This window comes from Lepisosteus oculatus, chromosome 27 (assembly GCF_040954835.1).
Source record: "Lepisosteus oculatus isolate fLepOcu1 chromosome 27, fLepOcu1.hap2, whole genome shotgun sequence".
NCBI lineage: Eukaryota > Metazoa > Chordata > Actinopteri > Semionotiformes > Lepisosteidae > Lepisosteus > Lepisosteus oculatus.
In genome coordinates this window covers 9,531,927-9,554,054 of record NC_090722.1, presented here as the reverse complement: position 1 = coordinate 9,554,054, position 22,128 = coordinate 9,531,927, and the positions used below count along the sequence as shown (strand labels likewise).

The 22,128-nt window shown below is 46.1% G+C and overlaps 2 protein-coding genes across 4 annotated transcripts; one reads left to right on the top strand and one right to left on the bottom strand.

The window, feature by feature from the left end:
- Positions 1–1,648: 1,648 nt before the first annotated feature.
- On the bottom strand, positions 1,649–5,835 carry LOC102685021 (immunity-related GTPase family M protein 3). The gene is made up of 3 exons (XM_006641632.3): positions 5,660–5,835; positions 3,739–4,467; positions 1,649–2,888 (listed from the first exon to the last, which is right to left on the bottom strand). The coding sequence occupies exons 2-3, from the start codon at positions 4,458–4,460 to the stop codon at positions 2,105–2,107; spliced, it is 1,506 nt and encodes a 501-aa protein (XP_006641695.3). The 5' UTR covers positions 4,461–4,467; positions 5,660–5,835; the 3' UTR covers positions 1,649–2,104.
- Positions 5,836–11,573: 5,738 nt separating this feature from the next.
- On the top strand, positions 11,574–20,564 carry upk1a (uroplakin 1a). Of its 3 annotated transcripts, none has more exons than XM_006641534.3 (8): positions 11,574–11,638; positions 13,463–13,559; positions 14,379–14,579; positions 15,234–15,308; positions 15,637–15,744; positions 16,600–16,779; positions 17,625–17,708; positions 18,957–20,564. In XM_006641534.3, the coding sequence occupies exons 2-8, from the start codon at positions 13,494–13,496 to the stop codon at positions 18,999–19,001; spliced, it is 759 nt and encodes a 252-aa protein (XP_006641597.1). In that variant the 5' UTR covers positions 11,574–11,638; positions 13,463–13,493; the 3' UTR covers positions 19,002–20,564. The 3 variants fall into 3 exon arrangements, with proteins under 3 accessions (XP_006641597.1, XP_015224196.1, XP_015224198.1); XM_015368710.2 differs by having other exon boundaries at positions 11,617–11,695; XM_015368712.2 differs by lacking the exon at positions 11,574–11,638 and adding an exon at positions 13,102–13,220.
- Positions 20,565–22,128: the final 1,564 nt, after the last annotated feature.

Sequence of the window (22,128 nt, the reverse complement as noted above, 5' to 3'; positions counted from 1 at the left end):
GTAGAGCGTCATCCAGGTGGGGGGACACACTGGTGGGGGTGGAGGGGATCCCCGTGACCTCTAAAGAGCTCTGAGTGGAGTGTCCAGAAATGCGCAATATAAGTCTAAGAAATTATGATGATGCCAAAGCCGGCTGTCGGGTATCAGGGGTGGCTAACATGGTCCTTTGCTGACATCTACCGGATAGTCGAGGCTATTTCCTAAAGTATTCGATGTTCGAAATGCGGTTTAAAAGGAAGAAATGCCCCGTGTGCCATATTCAGCAAACTCAAACCTTTTTCTTCTGTCCTCCCGCAGGCCCCGCTCAAGGCCTGGAAGCTGGACACGAGAAACACGGGGGCGCCGGCCAGGCCGAATGTGACAGAGTCTCAGGCGCTCCGAAACCACGATGAGATACACATCGTCCGTGGCTTTCAGGGAGACGAAGACGTTGTCCACTTGGAGGGTTCTCTCTGTCCATTGAGCCAAACCCCCTATTCCCGGCAGGTCCCAGAATCTAACGCCCGGGTAGGAGGGGTGAGTGGAGGCGGTGGGCGTCGTTGTGGTCTCTCTATCGCCCGTGGGCTCTCATTCTTCACCCCCCTCAGCGCGTCCATGAAGGACGACGTCCCCGCTCCTGCCTCCCCGATGACGGACAGAAACACACAGCGACGCACGTTTAACCACGCAGTTCAAAAGGGCGCGATGACAGGGCCAACCCGCTGATTGGTACTTTCAGTTTTCCTGTCTTGCATCTCTTGTTAAACGTACTTCTGCAACATGGCAGAAAACGACAATGCTAAACAAAACACAAGGCAAGTTCCTAAAGTCCCAAATTTTCTTTTCGTAGATTACCGGTGCCTCCCAAGATCGCCAAAGATGACTCGCAGGAAATCTCCAACGCGTACAAATCTGTCTGGGAAGCGGACGCCGAGCTCCAGCTGGAAGCCATTCTGAAGATGTCTGACCAATTCAAGCCGGACCTGGCGGTTGTCGGAGATGCCAACACGGACAAGACCACCGTCATCCGTGCCCTTTGGGGTCAGGGAGGCCGTGACGAAGATGGATGGCATAAGAGTTGATTATTTCTTATATATATATGTACCATTTTGTTGCTGCTGCTGCATGTCAGTCATTAAGGCTCATTATGAAATAAAATACCTGAAATTTAGGCGTTATTTATTTTGTAGAGCCTCTATAAATGAGCAGTCGAATCATTTAGAGACTAAGATGTACTTTGCTTCCAAAACATGTTCATGCTTATTTATATTGTTAGTGCTATGACATCTTAAAATGTTTTCTGATTAACAGGATCTACTTAAACTGGGATTTACTGCCCACCCTGAGGCTATAACTTTTTCCCACTAAATAGGTCAAAAATGAATAAACTTGAAAATTATTACTTTTATTATCAGTTTCATTCCTGTACCTTCCTTCCAGCTGCAGTGGCAGACAGGCATGTATTAATTTTGCAATTACTGGCTTGTCAAGTCCTGTTCATTAAAAAAGAAGAGTTTGAAATGATTTTGGCCCATAGCTGTAGAAGGAAATAAATAAGACATACTCTCATGCATCTGTAAATTCTGTAGGGCCTTCTGTTAAGTGTTTAATAAGATTTTAAAAATTGGCAAAATAACCCACAAAATTATTTCATGAATGGAAAGGAGTATCTTTATTTAACTTATAGTTCATCAAGTTGACACTTTACATAAATTTCCACCCCTATGAAAACTACATAATTTTATACAATGCAGCACCTAATGCTTAGATTTATCTTTTAATAAGCTGATTTGTGTCTATGTTCTTCATCATGTTTATTTCTGATAATAAACATAATCCATTAACTTGAATTCTCCATAAAAGACACTGGACATGAATCATTATCCACCATAAATAGGGAACACATTCAGTTTGTTATTATATTCACCTGGAGATCACCTCTCTCTTTGCTTTGTAAAACAAAAAAACATCAATTCATGTCTATTTAATAGCTAAATCCCTCTCGCTGATAGCAATCAAAAATTACAATTTTCATTTTTTTTCTATTTCTGAGGTGTTAAATAAGAAAAGAGAAGAAAAGCTGCAGAAATATAGTGTAGAGCCCGTAGCTCAGAAGGCTATAACATCACATCAGCACACAAGGGTCGTTTTTCTCCCAGATCTGCTTGGCCAGCTCGGCCATATAAAGGACGAAGGAGCGCCTTCTGAGCTCGGGAATGTCCTCCTGCAGAGTTTTCCTGAGGCTGGGGAAGTCGAACTTCTCCGCCTGCAACCCGGAGACCAGGAACACGGAGCTGTCGGAGAGCTTGGCCCGCTGCAGTCCTTCGGCGCAGGTCTGCCTGACCGCCAGCAGGGCGGCGTCCTCGCCCTCCCCAGGCTCCCCTGCCCGCTGCGGCTCTCTCGCCAGGTCCACCCTGGAGAGCACGAAGCAGAAGCCCTTTCTCGAGCCGGCCAGCTTGCGGGCGAGGAGGACGGGGCTGAGTCTCAGGCGCTCCGAGGACAGAATGATGTAGAAATCGCAAGGCGGGGGCCCGATCTGGGGGGCACCGTCTGCGGGGGGCGGGTCTGTGTCCGTCAGGCGGCCCATTCCAGGGAGATCCCACAGTCTGACATCGGGGTGAGTGGGGAGGGGGTACGCCGCAGGTTCTGTGGTGGTATCGGTTACCCCAGTGGGGGCGGCGCCTTCATCACCATCCTTCAGCCCGCGGAGGGCATTGACAAAGGTGGACGCCCCGCATCCTGCTTCTCCGACCACCCCGATGTCCAGCTGGAAGTGATCCAGCGCGCTCAGTATGGCGTGGAGTTTGGACGCCTCGTCGGTCAGGTCGTCGGACTGAAACACGGCCCGGATCGTTTCCAGGTCCTCGCTGCTCATTTTCTCCATCTTAACGACTTCCGGCAAGGCGCTCCTAACGAGGAGAGAGCACAGAGATGACCTTCGTGTCGCTAAATCACAGCACAAGCAACGAGCACGGAGTGGGGCGTCCCTGTGTGGGATACCCGTCAGTCACAGGACACACCCAGACAAGCACATACTCACACCCTCGCTCCCTCACACTTGAAGAAGGCCCTGCAGCCGAAACGTTTTATTTTCTTCTCTATTCAGCAGGGAATTAACCTGGACGTGTTTTTTGGCAGCTCGAACTACTCAAACTACTTCACTCGCACCAGGGCCGATTTCCCCCAGAAGCCAGTGAACCTACGAGCATGTCTTTGGACCGTGGAGGAAATTTCAAGGTCCATAGTCTCTAATGTAAAATAGAAAGGTGCAAAAAGATGCTGCAGAACAATTGTCGTTCAATTGTTTAAGAACAGAGGCGTTCTTCAAGAACAGACATGGTGTCAAATGCACCCATAGTGCAAATGACATTGAAGACACACCCCCTGACAGTGGGTGGGGTAAATATAAGACACACCCACAATGGGTGTGGTACTATATCAGAGACGCCCACAACTGGTGTTTTTTCCCTCCTGCCGAGGTCCACCGGGTTAATATTTAAGGCTTCACACCTGAATGAGGGCAGTTCTGAAACTCAGAAATTTCAGTCCTTGGCTGATACTAATCACAAATCCCATCTGACTTTTTTTAAATCAGAAAGAAACAATTTTTGTTTCCTGCACCCCAAACAGAAATCTGACACCAACGAGTCTGTGATTAAGACCTCGGGCTCGGGGGAAAACCCAAAACTTGGTTGGGAAAAAAAGCTGGGGACCACTGCAGTAGAGCCAAGATTGGCCATCGCTGATCCCCACACTTACGTCTTGGTCATGAACTTGGGGCCCCGAATTTCCCTGGTGACGTTGACCATGAACAGGCTGAACGCCTTCTTCTTCAGTTCTGGAAAGGCTTCGGTCAAGATCTTCTCCAGATCGGCAAAGCCGACAATGTCGAGTTCCAAATCCGGCAGGACGGATTCCCTTCCCAGAGAAGCGATCTGCTGCTCCCTCATTCTCTCCCAAGCACAGGTTTTGCAGACGTCGCGATTCCTGCTGATGGGAAGCAGGTCCTCCTCCTTTTCCGGGCGGACAAAGTAGACGAACTTCTGCCTTTTCTGGATCTCGGCGGCCAGGAGGGCGTTGTCGTCCTGGCAGCGCTCGGACGTGATCACGACGAGGACGTCGTGCAAGTCGACGTTCAGCTTCTGGGCGCCGTCCTGGGAGCTGAAGGAAGGGGTGGTCAGCCCCGGCAGATTCCAGATCCGCACGTCGGGATGCGCGGGGTGGGGGAACATGGCGGGCTCGGCGGCGCCCTCGGCCTCCCCAGCCGGGCCCGCCCCGTCGCCGTGGCCCCCCAGCCCCCGGATGACGTTGATCAACCTCATGTTGCTGGCGCGCGACCCCCCGGTCACCGCGACGTCCAGCTTGAAGCGATCGTACAGGTCCAGAACTGCCTGCAGCTTGGCTTCTCCGTCCACCAGCTTGACGGACTTGAAGACGGCCGTCACCCTTTCCAGGTCTTCGTCTCGTATCTTGCCGGCCATCGCACGCCTGGAGGGCACATTGGAAAGAGGAAGGCCCTTAGTTAACTGGTGAAAAGTTAAACACCTTCAGCTGAAACCCTTCACAAATGTTGCCAGATCTGCGTGGGTCTCTCGACAGCAGAACCAACCTTCTAAGGAGCAAGTAAAGGTTTATCCCAGGTTGAGAAGAGAAGAAAAGAAACACAACGTTTCGGCTGTGGAGCCTTCTTCAGGTGTCAGACACCAAAGAAGGCTCCACAGCCAAAAAGTTCTGTTTTCTTTCTTCTCTTTTCAGCCTGGAATAAACCTTTACTTGTCTCTTTGCAGCCACGCATGCTGACGCAGCTCCCTACTTGAACCAGCCTTCTAGTTCTCTCCAATGTGTGTGATAACGACACAGCGGACTCTCCTGGCAAACCACAGATGGCGCCTTGGACTGAGGGATCATATTGCACTTTTAAGGCTCTGATCAACAGCACAGACGAACTGCCTTTGTGGAAAACCCTTCCACCAAGGCTCAGAGACAGAGAGATCTCAGAGAAAAGTTCAAAGAAAAAAAAGAAAAGGATATGCTATTACTCCGGGATGCGAAAGGCTGTGCACATTGTGCTGTCATCCAGCTACTATAAATATTTGTTTTGACTCAGAACATCTGCACACCTGTAACACCAATATTTACTGAAGCCTCTGTGTATCTGTTCCTCGCTTATTTGCAAGCAGAAACGTACGCACGCAGCTTCCATATTTCTGTTACACACGACACTGACGGAATTCACTTCAGATCTGTAACGACCATTAATCTTCTGTCAGAATTAAAGTGATTTTAATCCTCCAGCCACAATGGAGATTGCTGATGCATGTGATTTCAGGTAAAACAATTTTGTAAGGTTGGTTGGAATGTAAGGTAGCCCTTGGATTGTGCTTTGGTTTAAATAATCCTTATAAATTGTTCTTGTGCAAAGAATTTAGGTTTTGCTGGTACAGAACCTGCCCTGACAAGGTCAGATGCTCTTTTGTCTTACAATCCATTTTTCACTTTTCCTATTCTTGTTTTTTTTGTGCACAAGCATGTGCACAAACATGTTGCAAAAACGACTTCGGGAAAGGCCATCCATTTTATGCATTTCGTGCGGCAGAAGAGAGATTTTCCACATTTGTTCCCTGCCTGGTGCCGATTAAATAATGCAGAAGAAGAGACGGGAGGTCTGATTGCTCCTTACCTGCTCCGGAGGGGTCTCCTGTAGGGCGAAAGGACGGGCTGCTCTGAAGCAGGAGCTGTTGTTTCCGCAGGCTCCGCCAGCCGCACAGTGAGAGTTGCGTGCTGGCACAGCGGAGCTCCAAACAGATGGGTGTTGGCTGCTGTGCTGTCAAGGGGGCAGTACCAGAAACCTCAACAGGTCGCAGGTCTATCCTGACTGCAGCAGAGAGCTGCAGGTTGGAAGAGATAAGAACAAGTGCAGTGTGTTAGTATGAAAACAAGACCACAAGCCACCGATGATCATCAGTGGAAAATGGCTGACCATGCTGCAGATCCCCAGTCATGCAGATCCCAATAGATTAAGGTTCATGGGGCGTTGCACAAGGCATTCTGAATCTACCAGCCAAATCTGTCTTGGCGCACTGTGGACAACATATTTCGTCACAGCTTCACTAGTGAAAGATTATCGCAGTAAACTTGTAGGGGTTTGCAATTTTCTGAGGGTTATACCGTCTTTATGCCAAACTTTTCAAACTTGTTATATCGTCTTTGCCTCTCCATGTTTTTACCATGATTTAGTTCACTTTATTTTCGTTAGTGTCAATGTGCTGTTCTACTTCACTGAACTGCCATGATGTCTCGCGTATTTACTGTACTTTTACCATGATTTTGCTCTTCACTCTACTACACTGTACCTTGCTTTGATTGTGTTGTTCCATACTTGACTACACTTTACTCTGCTTTTACTATGTTTTACACGTCATATATTACAGTTTGCTTTCTCCATTGATTTCACTGCACTTTAAAACATGTCACACTGCATTTACCCTCATGTCACTGTGCTTTACAGATTGTACCATGCTTGTCTTTTAGGAAGGTGAATTGTAGCATGAGATGAACATTGCACTGTGTTTAACTTGTCCCATTTCAGAAGAGGTTAGGCTGCCTTCCACAGAGCTCTCACAGCAGAAGACTGCAGGTGGGCTTTTCAGCCAACAGCCCTCACTGAGAGACACATGGCTACTTTTTCTTCATGTTTGGAATTGTTCTTACTTTTCAGCAACGTAAGCTCCACAGAGCAAAATGGGAATGTTAGCATTCTTCCTCTAAGCTTCTTACCTGTATTTATCTGCCTTCTGTTCATACTTAAATAGGAATGACCTCCATCCATTAAATAGCCTTTTGTTTGAACTCCAAACATTTGCCTTCTGCAAACCCTCTGTTTTGCCTGTGTTCACACGTAGGGTTTATAGTCTGTTTATTTAATGAGTCATGAGTGGGGCTGATCTGATTAAAGAAATAAATTGAGCCAACACAGCTGTCTCTCTGTCCGAAGCAGCACAGAACACAGGCACCAGCACATCTTTACCTGCTGGAGCTCTGCCACTTTCCTGCCTCTCTTACTCATCGCAAGACAGGGTGCACCCTAAACGGGGCGCCAGTCCACTGCAGATGGACATCACACGCAGACAAAGACACACACTCACTCAGGGCCCAGGGCCAATTTCCCCAGAAGCCATTTAACCCACCAGCATGTCTTTGGACTGTGGGAGGAAACCAGAGCACCTGGAGGAAACCCATATGAACATATCGGGGGAACATGCAAACTCCACACAGACAGCACCCCAGGAACTGAACCCAGGGACCCAGCAATGTGAGACAGCAATGCTGACAACTGCATCACCATGCCACCCCCCTGGAGATATCCTGCCATACGAACAGGTCTCCAACAGATGAGGATTATTCGGAATTGATATGACTGGTAAAATAATAAAAAAAAACAGTGGTGGTCATTTCTGAAGCACATTTGCCTCTCTGAAAGTTAAATGCTCTGATGCACCCAGTGCTGCTGGGGCATGAGAAAATATTTTCCGCTTAGGGAACACAACAGTCCTGAAGACTGTTGAGCCTCCCCTTCAGAGGAAACGCAGCTGACAAAGCTGGGGCATCAATGCCCTCAAATAAGGTGGCTCAGTACAGGCTTCTCATTAACAACTCTGTTTCCTTTGCAAGTGCAGTTTCTGAGGTACTGTGGAAGAGATAAGGATTATTGAAAATGCAAACTACTGCCAGGGAAAGATATGATAGCTATCCTTGTCACTTTCATTTGCATGCCTTGGGGGAGACAGTCACACCAGGAACTGTAGCTCTTTTTAGAATATTGTGTGTGGTTTGTTCACACTTAAAGAAAGACACAGAAGCTGCTCCCCTTACTATGTGTGGTAGGTCATATTGCACAAATGTATCCCAAGTGTTTTAGAGCTCGTCTGAATATATGTTTTTTCTTTGAAAAAATGTGCACATTGATGCCCTGATAGTTTCTGTGTAGACTGGATGAAGAACGCGAGATATACAGAGAAATAAAACTTAGTAAAAACGGGTAGTTGCATCCTGCTGAGGCATGTGTTTGTGAGTCCTAAATAAGATTGGGAAGAGAGATTGATTTTCAGATAGTTTAAGTGACACCATCTTGTGAACTTTCTGATATTTAAGAAATAAAGGTGTGCAGTAGCCTATTAGCGCACGGAGAAAAAATATTGCGTTTAAGCAAGATTACATTGCTTTAAGAATGTATATATAGTACAGTATATTGCGCCAATATATTAATATAATGTAATATATATGCAATAATATTGTCCTATGCAAAGTTCGATTTTCATTAACAAAAAAAATATCGTCACACTCCTCTGTGGCGCAAATTAATTGGTGTGATGGATCACGTGTGATGTCTTTTATTTACGGGAAGAATAACACCCTGCTATTGAGCATTCCTGAGATAAACGCATGCTATTTTCACCATTTTTGTAAATAACAGAAAAGACACGACTTCACTAACGTATATTTTACTGATGTGAAAAATCTAGATAGGCTGCCTGATCTTTAAACAGTGAACAGAATACGTTTACGACGAGTTAACAGTACGTATACCTACTGTTGGTTTACAGTCCTTCTGTATAAAAGCATAAAACACAAAAAGCTTTAAGCCTGTGCCTAAATCGAATACCTTGATTGATTGCTCGAGTCCCATGCACAGCTGATAAAGTCAGAGCGCAAGAAAGGAAAGTTACAAATGGGAAACTCCATTCGTCCGGAAATGTGAGTCTTTGTAGCGCCAAATATTTCAGGTGAAATACTGACTGTGTGTCCGTTAGCAGCACGGACAAACTTAGCAATGGCTCCCGGCACGACAAATAAGCTCATTCAAGTCATTTTGAAGGGGGCAAACACAGAAGTACCTTGTGCGCCAGTGGCTGCTCGTCCCTTCATGTCCAGCAGAGGTCAGCACACTGACTTCATCGCCGGCTCTAACGCAGGACGGCGGACTGGTTACATTGCTGCAGTAGTCTATTAACGGCACACGTTTAACACACCATGAGATGATTAAAGACGATGTTTTTACACGGTCATCCTCGATAGGTGAACAGAGATCGCCATGCTTTTTTTCCCGCTCTGAAAGGACGGGGCCAACAGCGTGCGCATGAGAGGGCACTCGCATCGGTCAAACGCACACCGAGCCTGCAGTGCGCTGACTTCAGGAGATCTGGTGGTCAGTTATCGCTCCTCATCAGTGAGGTTTAAAAAGGCAAGACTTCGCAAGACTTGCAGGGAAACTCAATGCGTTCTGAGCTTTCCTCCCAGTAACCCCGTTCAGATTATCCGTGTTTAAACGCGTTGCGCTTGGATGGGAAAAACTAATACACGTCCTGTGGATTTTACACCGCTACAGTGTGGAAGAAAGACGTGATCAGTCACACACACACCGCCCGGAAGCGTGTGTACGTGGTCACAGTCGGTTTTGAAGAACGACAATATGAAAAAGAAGACACTTTCGAGTCATCGTTAGTGTTGTTCCGGGTAGCTTTCATGGCTCTAGATAGCATCTGCATCTGCTGTCTAAAACGCACCTGAACCGTAAAACCCAAGAACACTATCAGTGCCTTTCATGACCAATACCTGTGCAAGAGGACTGAAAATGTATCAATGTATAAATCATACATTTTCATAATCATGAAGATTGTATTGCTGACTCCTTGGGGGATATCGCTGAGTAGTAAAAGGACAATATTTAAGTGCAGTTCAACTGTACTACAATTGGCTTGTTTATCTGTCGTCCGCATTTGACCACAACACGTTTGGAAAAAAATGCGGAACGTCAGAACCCTGAAAACACGTAAAAATAACCCATTTTATAAAGAAACCAGCTCCGAGAAGCAGGTATGCTGCGTAGACGTGCCACCAGGCGGCAGTGTGACGAGGGCCGGTCGCCTCTCGGCAGGATGCGACCACGGCCGCCGAGTATCCGCTGCGCCCGGGGAACAGGTGCGTGTGCGGAGGAGTGACGTCACCCTAACAGGTCCAGTGTCATTCTAACAGGCAAACACGGCAGCGGCACTTCGTAAATGTTAATGTTTTCGCCACCAGACAGGACTGTCTTAGTCCTTGCTCAAGGCCTATGACCTTCAGTACTCTTTCATTACATACACATTTCCAAGCACTTAAAACACAAATAAAGAAGTACAATTAAATAATAAAAAGGCGGTTCAGATGACTGAGCTAACTGGTCATTTCTTTTTACACTGAAACAGACACACAGCGTACGGCTTTAAATATATTTCTGTAAATCATGATGTAATATCATAATTATTCATTATTGACTCCGGACGTTGCACTCTTATTCTGTTGAATGCCGGGAGTTTTCCTAAGTTTTTTTTTAAATAAACGCGAATAAAGCAGGCGGTGTAAAACGCTTCATCCGTAAAAAAAAAAGCCGACAGTTCACCTGTATAAACTGTTCCAATTTCTCAGTGATCTTGGAGAAAGAACGATCACCTTACAGAGAATCGCAGTGGAAATCAGAATGATTTGGGTGGATAATGTGGATGACCGAGGGTGTGTTGAAGAAAAGGAGGAGTGTTTTTAAGGTTTGTAAGAGTGACTGTGAACTTTAAAATAACTAAAATGACGTTATTGACGTTATTGTTCCAGGGCGTTAACCGAACAACAACAAAACTAACTTAGCCCGAGTTTTAATTACTACTTAACAACAACACCTAGAGAAACTGTGATAACCACCTAGCTATTCAAAATACAAAAATACAATGATCTGGGCTGTTAAGGAAATGCACCAGCCCACAGAAGTTTTATTTTCTTATGAGCAGAACACCCGAAATCGCAATCATTATTTGGCATCTATTGCGTACTTTGATTTTAATCTTGCACTGAAGAAAATTAGCATTCATTTTAGTGTCATAAAGGTCATAAACCCACCCAAAGGGGTCCTACACCTATGAATAAACAAATTGCAAATAATAGCAGCGTTTAATGTTTGTCAATCCTTTGGAGTCATTAACATAGTACCATAACTTACTGGCATCGGTTAGAAATTAAGTCATATTTATCCCATATTCATACAGCTATAGGTAGATATGCGGTAAATTGTATTTTCCTGCATACGTTCATCATGGATGTTTGTTTAATAGATTGAAACAGATCTGTACACTAGTCATAATAAATCACACTCTACAGAATTGCATTGAATACAAGTCGAACTTCACAAGACGATCTATCAGAAAGTATCTATTAGGCATTCGGTTTAAGAGGCTTAAAGTTGCTCGCAGAGAATTTCAGATTTTAATCTTCAAACACACTTGTTCGGAAATGAACATCGATGGGACCGTCAGTAACAAATAGAATAATTGAAGTCTGAGGGTTTCATTTATCATGAAATAATCAATAGACAAGGTCCATGCGCAATTGCTAAATAAAGTATAATTGTTGTTTATTGCCTATTGCAACCGTGATGCTAAATTGAATTATTGCCAATTAAACAAGGGTGAGGGAGGATGCAAGATTTTGTGTTTTCGGGAATTCCGTTCCGCTTTGAGAATCCACTTCAAGGTTTTGAATCTGACCCGGTGACATCACGGGTGTTCGGGTTTAATTACACCTTCAGCAGGTGAAATTAGGTAGAAGCTGGTTGGGACTGTTGCGGTGTTATAGGGTGAGTGGTTGGGGAGCTACGTTGTCAGCTAGTTTGAGCTAGGCTTAGCTGTTGAAGGTATGTGTAAGGATTGCAGTATTTTATTTCACAGATGGAAATTTAGCCCTGTGTACTGTGAACAGCTGTCGAGGGCTGGAGAGTAGTGTTATTGTCGTTTTCGGTCTGTGTCGGTATTTCAGTCTCGCGATGAAAAACTTGCCATTTATTCGTTGTCTAACACGTTAGTAAACGGTATTTTTCTCCCTCGCTTCTGTAACTTCTCGAGTGTGTCGGGTGCAGTCAGACCCCGGCTTGTATATAACAGGTGGGAGTGCGGGACTCCGGCCAAAGCAATCCTGCTGTAGGACAAGGCAGAAAAGGAGACCCGACTGTTAATCGGGGTTGGTTAAGACCTTGTGGAGATTTTACAAAAATGCTTTATTGTGGGGGGGGGGAGTTCTGACTTGTGTTCGTACCTGTATCGCTCTTTTATGTTGGACAACGCATTGACTTTCATCATGACTGTTTCTGTTAGCTGGTAGAACGTCTTCATGGATATAAAGGACCTGAAATTCTCGGCCGGACGGTTGGAAATTTGTGTGACCCCCGGCGGTCTAAAGTTTTACTCTCGCCCACCTGTTGTTCTGTCTAATCAACCCGATCCTATACTGATCAATACTGATCAAGTCTGATTAACAGGCTGCCCCGATACTAGGGATTTCATCTTGAAGCGCTATTGAACCCTTCAAGGTCACGGTCTGCAGCGCGACGCCGATATCCTCTGAGCTGCTTTCAGCTGCTTCAAGACGCCTTTTTCTGCACCTGAACTGTGGTGACCCGAGGGGGGTTCTGAGACCTTTTCGTCTGGAGTGAGCCCGATCAGAACCAGTCTTCGCTCGCTGCTGCGAAACGCCGTCAAACGGAAAGCCAGTTAATTTGAGAACTGGTGCCGGGGGTACTGCACGACAATCCGAGATAATTCACTTCCCAGTTTGACTCCATCGCCTCATCTGAAGCGCTCTGTTTGTTCTATATATATTTATTTAAATATCGTAGTGCAGTCTTCCTGGTCACATTTCCAAATCGTTCTCCGCTGACCCACATACTGTAGTGCTGGCTAACGGGAAGGAAAACAGATTGCGCTTCAACACTCGCAGGCCCCCGGGATAAATCGATCCTGACACAAAAAGAGCTATAAACGGGCACTGCGCCGTGACCCACGTCTGTTCGTTAAATGTGCATTGTACAGCACCGCAGCAAGTCGGCTTTGTCGAATCGCGTTTCTCCACGAGCCATCCTACGGGATCACTGTACAGAACCGGTCTAGCAGCTTAAGCGCGGTCTACAGCACACTTCTGTGTAAACAAGACCCACGCATATCCCTCCTCCGTATTAATTTGATCTCTTTGGCATTTACTGTCTTTAGGAAGCAAAACCTGGCCCAATTCCTCTGTTGCCCATCTCCCGTTACACGAAACGACTCGAAATAGGCCTCTGCAGTACCTACGTCTCGACTGTTTTGTTAGCAGTGTGCTTTCTTGACTAATGCATTGCCAAGAACATATTTCAGAAAGAAACGTCGACGTTCAGCACGTTAACATCCGTAAGCTGGTTTTGAACAACCTTAAGGATCCGGAATCTTGTCCTTCAGAAATGTACAATAGTTGTTATTGTTGTTTTTTTCCAGAAATGCAGGACGCATTTGCTTTGACGTTGTGGGGAAACCGTTTGTTTTCTTTTCCGCTTAACATAAGGCAGTGCTTGCGGTCAGCAGATTTCTCCGTTTCTCACACCTGACACATTGCCGTCTTTTTTTATTTTTTATTTTGTATGTTCCACCTGCAGGACCTACGAAGACGCTGTCCTCCAAGCCGCCATGTCAGAGGGGAGAGGATCCACGCTCATGATGGCTCTGCTGGTCGCAGGGAACCTGTTCCTGGCGGTAAGTCTGTCCGTCTCGCCGCCTGTCCCGTCTCTGTAATTCGGAAGTGACTCCTGGCTCTCGGCTCTGTGCGTAGAGAGTTCAGACTTTCATTCACAAAAGCCACACTTGGCAAGCAAGATGTGGTGAGAGACGAGTGAAGGAAAAGATGGCAGACATCTCACCACAGCAGATGGTCCTCACAATATTCCAGAGCTGAAAGTGATGATGGAGCTCTAATTATCTTGTTTACTTTAACCTTTACCTTCCTTGGAAGAAAAACCTGAGGACAGGGTTTAGGAAGCTTGGCCCTATAATTGTCCTGGACAAAAGCAATACTTCTGTCCAGGCTGTAAAATGTTATTGATCCTGAAACATATATATATATATAATCCCAGTGTGGACAACTCTTGTTCTGAAGGCTACAGTGAGGCACATTTTGTGGTCTCTTTTTCTAGGAAATAAAGGGCTGCTTGGCAAAGCCTTGATGCAATTTTATTTTTTTCTTTTAACGAAGACGAAACTGAAGTGTGGGGGTTTCGACGTCTCTCTTGTTCCGAGATCTATTCTTGCCCCACGTCCGGGGTTGGGCCAGTCCGGTTCCTATCGGACTCTACTGTTTATGGGTCTTCAATCTGCCTGGGGTGGTGATTCCCTGATGGGACCTGATGGCTTTCCCGTTGTTGATCCCTGGTATCTGGTTGAAAATCGCCCGCAGCCCGACAGCTGGAGGTGTGGCTCGTGAAGGCGCTCTGTCTGAAACGTGCCGGAGCGGATATCTTCAGGCGGTTTAATTGGGCCGGTGCTTGACGCCCTTCTCCCTGTCCTCCTGTCCCACAGTTGTGTGGCCTGGCCCTCTACGCCGTGGCGATCTGGGTGGCCACGGACGGGTACAGGCTGTACCCCCTCTCGGCCGTGTCGGGCAAGGACGACATCTTCGCCGGCTCCTGGATCGCCATCTTCACCGGCTTCGCCTTCTTCTGCGCCGCCGTCTACGGCGTGTTCGCCGCCCTCCGGGAGAGCCGGGCCATGATGCTGCTGGTCAGTCCCTGGGTGGCCCAACATCTGGGCAGGCCAGGCTGTGCTGTTGCACTCGCCTGGACCCCCTCTGGAAAGGGGCATTTCTGTAGATGAGGGGGTTGTGCCGGAGAGCGGGCCACTCAGTCCACCTGGACGTCGGCCTCAGCAGCGTGACTGGTTGGCTTGTTCCATACTCCCACCACTCTGTGTGTAAATATGCCTCCTGTTAGTGTGAAATGCACCAGTGTCCTCTGGTTCACGTAACACTTCTGATTCTAGGCCACTGGGTTGACTTTGGCCTTCAGATTGTGAATGCTCTTTGTAACCTTCTCTATGCAAGAGATATGCTTGAGCCCTTATAATTCCCGATTGAGGTGCAGTTCTCTAGGTCTTCCATGTCTTTGTCATAAATCTCTTGATATCAAAGAACTTCGTTAGTCATAATTAACCCTTTCTTAGAAGGTCTAGATTTGTGGTTCTACTGAGAGATATAGAAAACCGGCTTGAAAGGCCTAATTAACCAACTGATTTAATTATCTGGAAGTACTTCTGGATTGAAAACCCTTAGACCTTGGGCCCAGCAGAACCAAGCCCGAATGTGGGCCTCGGCAGTAGGTGAACTTTTGAAAACAGCTTGGGGGTCTGCTGTTTATCTCTCTCTTCCTGTGCCTGCAGTACCTGGTCTTAATGCTGGTCATCTACATTTTTGAAGCTGCTTCTGCAATCACGGCTGCCACCCACCGAGACTATGTAAGTATCTCCTGCACCGCAGGGTTTGAGGGTTCCTAGGGATCTTGAGTTTATTTCACAGCAGGCTGTGATCCGAGTCAGTGGTGTGAAGAGGGGTGGTTGTGTTCTTTCTTTGTGCAGCTGTGGCAAGATCAGCGGACGCTTCTGTATTTGATTTCCTTGGTTGGGATGTTGTCCTTGGTGTGAGGGATGATCCTGTTAGGTCTTAATCCCCATTGGAAGTGCTGCCAATTGGAGAGCTGTGCAGATTGAGTGGATAAGGAGTTATTGCCCAGAGCTCTTCTTGTGAAGATTGAGCAGAACTCAATAACCCTGTTTTGGCTTCCAGCTGGTTGGCAACAGCAATCTGATCAAGAAACAGATGCTGACGTACTATGCGGATGACAGCGACCCGGGGAGACAGGTGACAACCACATGGAATCGCGTCATGTTGGAAGTAAGTGGCTGTTGGAAGTACTGTGCAGGTCCCAATGCCCCTGTATAGAGATGGGGACACTGTACTGTAACAAAGGCATAATAATGCTTGTCCGATCTATGTATGCTGTGCTTGGAAATGTGCCACCCATCTTCTTTCATTCTCCTGGCAAGCCCGACTGTTTGATCCCAGGGCTAGCTTTGCAGGGAGGGAGTACTGCACAAGGACAAACTCCTGGGAGCAATGATGGGCAGCAAGTCAGCCCACTGCAGTGACGCTTGCCCTGTCTGGGCCCTGCTGTTGGGGGGGGAATCCCAGGCATGTTGTTAATGATATTGAGGCCAATCCCAAGCTTATACTGCAGGGGAAAGCATTGCCAATTAAACCTGGAATCATGATTGAAAGATCTTGGAAACATCCAAGTGAGAAGGTTTGGGTTTAAATAGGACATGCATGTGAGTTTCCTCAGTTCTTCACTGCCACCCAACTGAAAGTGTAAATGTGATTCCCTTAGAGTTTTAATTAGGTTACAGGCTAAAAAATACTTGTAATGCGTTTTTACATGCAACCACAAACACTCGCTTTTACGATTGCATTGTTGCTTTGTTGTCACAAAGGTGATGCTTTGCATTTGCCCCAGAAACAGTCGCAGGTGTTTCTCGTTTCAATGTGTGGTCATGGGTGTGTGCGCTCGTCTGTACCAAGATCTATTGACATGAGTCACCACATGTTCTTGCCCTCGCAGGCTGGGACATGTTCCACTCCTCCTGCTGGTGTGGCAGGACTGGTTTTGGAAGGGTGGCAGTTGTCTGGAGATGACGACGTTTATCGTTACTCTGATGATGCCGGTGGTTTTCTCCTGGTGTCTCTCGTCAGGTGAACTGCTGTGGGACCGACGGCCCTCTGGACTGGATCAGCTACAACTCCACCTTCAGGTCCAAGTTTCCCACTCAGGAGTATCCCTGGCCGCTCAACTGCTGCAAGAGGAAGGACAACTTCGAGGTGCTCAACCTGGATGCCTGCCGCATCGGGGACTGGAACTACATGAACTACAAGGTAGGGGCAACGTTTGGTTGTTTTGCACGACAGGGTCCTGGAATGAAGGAGGCTGAAGGTCTAAGTCTGTGGCTCCCAATGCTGGTGCGGGTGACCCACAAACCTGCTGCTGTTCAGCCCATCCCACCTTCATGAGATCATTGAAGCCTGAACTGATCCAAGAAGTCGCTTCACTGGGATATTTGCATTTTGCTTCTGGTCCCAAGTTTGAGTTTTTTTTCCCCCCACTTACAAAATACAAGGGTTAAAAGCTTTGATGTGTTTAAGGGCTGGGATCAAACGGTTCAAATGAATCTTGAAGTGTGAAATCAATGAAGGGTTTGATGGTGGAACTGAGGGCTCAGCTGCAACCAAAATCAACAGGTGAGCGAGTCGCCAGCACCAGGATTGGGAACCTCTGGACTAAGTGAAGAGATAGGAATGGAAGGAGTCGGTTCATCTTCCCCACCCAGACTGAAACAGTGTGTTGCTTCACAGTGTCGCAGGGTACAACGTGGGTATTCGTCTTGAATCTTTATGGCAGAGTGCCTCTGGCAGAGTTAGCCCACACCTAACGGGGACCTGAAAAACGTTAGATAGGAGTACAGGCGGCCCAGTGAAACCTTTTTGGAGACGTAACAGATTAGGGACAGGAGAAAAGCTTTTTGTTTCCGTTCCAACCGAGTTCATAATCGTAAGATAACGTCTGAAACAAATGTTCTGTCCCGGTCATGGGACCTTGTTTTGAAAGGGGTGCAATTCTGTTCTGTTTTGTTCTTTGTTGAAACTGTGCTGTGAGCAGTCTGTATCTGAGCTGCAGTTGAGGGTTCAATACATGTATTGCTGATTATTCCCTATCCCCACAGGGCTGCTTTGACCACATTGAGTTCGTCTTCAATCAGTATGCCTGGGCCATCTGTTGGTATGGCTTTGCTGTCCTGATGTTTGTGGTGAGTACTCCAAGGTCTCTCTTGTCCAGCGGGTAACTGCATGAGCCAGTGTTTCCTGGGGATTTAGAATAAAATTGCCGTTCTGTGGCTGTCTTGAATAAGATTATGACGGCCCACCTTAAACACAACATGCTCTTGGATGTTGAATTTGAAGCTGCAAGCCAGGGGTCTCTGATTTTAGTCCTGGAGCTTCAGTGTATCTGCTGTCTAGAAAGAAACCACAGCAGCATCTGAAGAGCTGGGAGACGCTGTGAAACCGGTTCAGTTAAAATAATGTGGATTCAGGTCATTACCTTCCCACCTGGTCAAATAATCAAATCTGTAGACCTCCGGGATTGAGATCCCTGCTACAAACTTCTCGGCTTTCCTTGTTTCTGAAATTCCAGTGCAAATTTTAACTCTTTGAAACTTCTTGAAGTGCCCTGAAAATCCCTGAGATTTCGAGCTTCATACATTGGATTTGTATGGTTTAACAGCTTTGGGTAATTTTAAGTTGAGAAATGACCTTTCTGTATACATTTGTCCTTTATGCAGCGGGTTTCAAACTCTTAACCAGATGCCTTCAGTAAAATCTGTCGAAGGCATTATTCAGCACAAGTTAAAGACTACTGTAGGTCTGCACAGTGTGCTTTTGCAGACTTGCTATAAGGTGCGTGCAGATTTAATAAAATATCTCCACTTCAGGAACCAGTATTGTAGAGTTTGTGCATCGCTCCCTGGAAATCAAATTTTACAGCCAAAATCACTCCTGCATTCCTCTTCTGGGCCTTAGTGTCTGTTGTAGCCTATAGAAACTGAAGAGAAAGTGATATTGCTCTTGAAAATTTTGCTCTTGCTTAATAAGTACTTATATTTGACTAGAGATTTGAAGACTGCCACCATTAATCTTTCAGAAGGCCAATTCATGAGTTACTAGAAGAGGGGGGGAAAAACAATTCAAGTTCACATTAGGAGTTGTTCTCCTTTTTTTCCTAAAGGGACATGTATTGATTTAACAAATGTGGTCCATGGGCAGCAGCAGTGCTTTCACAGTTTTTTAGAAGTTTAGGATGGCCAGTGCTTTTTAATGACCGGCTCTGTTAACATCTCAGATGGATGTGAATTGCAGATTCTGGCGAAGATTGATCAATCCCAAAGCCCGGACGAGAAAAGATGCCTATCTCTATGTCCTGGGGGAAAGCTGGAATTGATCTTCTAGGGGGGGGAAAGGGGTTTGAGGTTTTACCTCCTCTTCTCTCTCTGTTCCAGCTGCCTCTGATGCTTCTGGCGATGGTATACTACTTGAAGCTCTGAAGATCTTCCATCTACTCTGGATTAAGCTGCGTCAGTTTGTTTGTTTTTTTTTAAAGCCGAAGCCCACAAAGAATCCCCAACCGAGACGGAAAAAACAGGACAGCTGTCACCCTGGTGTCAGGAGCTCATTGAAGACCGCAAGCTACTGTATGTCAGGTTTGCTGAAAAGGTCACTTCTGTTTTTATCTCCCAAAATACCCCCCACCCTGATAGGGGGGGATTCTGGATTGAAAGTCATGGCCTGGACTGAATTATTATTATTTTTTTAAGATGGATGCAGCTTCTTCCTCTGCACTCATGAACAAGATGAACAGAGCACTGTGGGTTGGGGTGGTTTCCAGATGGTATACAGTATATGTCTGTGCCTTGTGCCTTAAGGAAACCCATATACCTGTCCCTTGACTTTAGGACCCCTGAGTAGCACTTTACTATATTGTGGAAGCTGGAATTAATATTTATATACTTGAGAGGGGTTGTTTCTTCAACTCCCAAGTACCAGAACAAAAGATGGTGACCATTGGCCTTATTCTCAGTTCAGCCTTAAAACTGTTCAATTGCTGTATATAGAAGAGCTGGGAGCTGTCAATAACTGTTGGTGGTCCTAGTGGGAGCAGGCACTGGGAGTGACGCCTTGTATCCCCAGGGTGCTTGGTGGGGTCTAGATCTGGGTGCTTCTCTATCGATAGTCTTGTCAGCCTGCATGTCTGCTTGAACTCTTCTTCTGCATCCGGGTTCGAGGGGAGGTGGGTGAGTTTGTTTGTTTTTTTAATGAGTTGGATGGAAAGTCTTGGAGAGGAGACTGGTCCACAGATGCTGTTTGATACCGTCGCACTTTTAATTCTTGAGTTGCGGTGGATGTTGGCCCAACCAAAATGTTTGCACGTGCGGTCACCCAGATCTTCTCCTGAGGTTTTTTTTTAACAAGACTGTCAGTAAAGGCTTCAAATTAAATTCCTGGAAATCCTACTAGATTCTGGAGCCAACTGGTCAGATGTACAGAAGCACAGCAGTGACACTGGGGAGGGGCTGTGAGATTTGTAACAGGGAAGCAGATACAGTTTGTAAGCTGAGTTTGACTAAACTTGATCCTGTTGTTTGGTGTCTTGTGTTTCTTAAGTAATGAATGAATTCACTCATTTCTCCTCTCTTTCGCTTTGCAAAGGACTTCTTATAGGAACAGTGGGTGCACTGTTTCAACACTTTTGATATTGCTGTAGAATTCAGCAATGCAAAAGTAATTTTAAAATGTAATACTTTGGCAAGACAGTCCCCCACTTTCAAACAAAACATTCTGTGCAATTCAGATCTCTTAAATCGCTTACTGTATATAATGAAATCCAGTGGAATTTGATGTGCACCCTTTGATGTGCAATTGTCAATACACTTTCCTATCGGCTATATATAGTTAGTCTGTTTCTCGTTAGCTAAGCAGTATGGGAATGGAGAGCTTAAACTTTGTGAAATCCCGTGCTGTAGTTAAATCAAAATGTATGTCTTGTTGGTTATATTTTTATAATCAGTGTATTTTATGTTTTATTTGAAAATAAAGGCACAATTACATGACTGCGCTCTGTAGGATCTGTTTGTCTTCCCGGCGTTCAGTAACTATAAAGCAAAGCTTTTCAATACTGCAGGATGATAGGAGTTGTCCCCTCTATGGGACCCGCCTGTGTAAACAAGTCTTTTAACAGGAAAACAATGGCCTTTCATATTTTTGTCCTATTTAGTCTGTTACGCAACTGAGGTCCCAAGATATTAACTTTTAAATAATTGTTTTCGAGCACGACGTAAATTTCACGTTCGACGTTGGTAATCGTCTTTAATTTTCCTGCACAGTGTGCCTCTGGTAGCGTTAAACCACGCCTGAAAAACGGGCTCGGCCAGACTTCAGAAACCGAATTCAGTGTTGAAACCTGTAACCTGCTTATTGATGGAATATGAAACCCTTATTTATACATCACGTATCCTTAAAGGCCAAAAGATTTTGATTACTTCGGGTAATCTGTCCCTTCGTAAAATCACATTATCCCAGATCTACCAACGAAATCTTATCCGTAGGTTTCTCATTTTCTTTACCACTGGTGTAGAAGGCGTGGAAGAGAGAATATTGAAAGAAGAGTTGTCCTGGTCTGGTTGCTGTCTAGTTGCTCAGCTCCAGTTAAACCGGTTCGGTCAGTATTCAAACACACACCCCGCTCCATACATCCGGCCTGTCACAACAAGTTTGGACCGTTAAGGTCTGATTTTTTTTTTTGTTAAAAAAAGGCTACAACGGCAGGGTAACGCCTTATCACTGGCGCTTGATACCACCTAATACACGCCGATTTAAAATGTCACCCAGCCGCCACAGGCGCAGTGCGACAGTGTCAGTTACGAACTCCACTGCTCCTCGAAAGGAGCTATCGGAAAGAGGTTCACAGCTGAAGAAGGCTCCACGGCCGAAACGTTGTTTTCTTTCTTCTCTTTTCAGCATGGAATAAACCTGTTACTTGTTCCTTTTGCTATTAGAAAGAGCCGACGTCAACAACTGGAAAACCCCGCCTTTGGCAAACTACACCCCAGTGAAAGCACTGGAAGCGAACCTGTGAATGAGAGAACTAATCCCTTACAATTAAGTGACATTCACGGTGTCCGCGCCTCCTGGTGTCGAGAGGAGTGCCCAGCCCTGCCCCTGAAATGGATTAGTTAGCTGGCACACAGCAATGGTGTGAGGTAGGACTAGTGACTGGATAGTCTCGCTCAGCATTGGTAACGACGTCAAAGGTCCGCCTTTAATTGGTGCTCCACCTCCCGTTATTAAACTCAAGTCGATTTTTCCCCTTGCAGGCTGACCCGATCTCTCCTGAACTGCTCTCCCGCCCGCCGTCAGGTGTTCTTCGATATTTCAAGCCTCTTACCCTTCAGATCTTCCTTCACGAACAGGGCCCTCTTTTCTATAACGTGTCTCAGGATGCGGCTTGCTCCAAAAAAGGCACATAAAAAAACGCACGAATACGCGGACATCCAGTCTAGTCAACGAAACGAGTAAGGCCGAGGGGTTTTAGGAATAAGATTGTTTTTACCGCACGTGTAAGAAACAGGTTTGACCTTTTTCACGTTCCAATTTCTCTTAACGTGTTGCAGAACC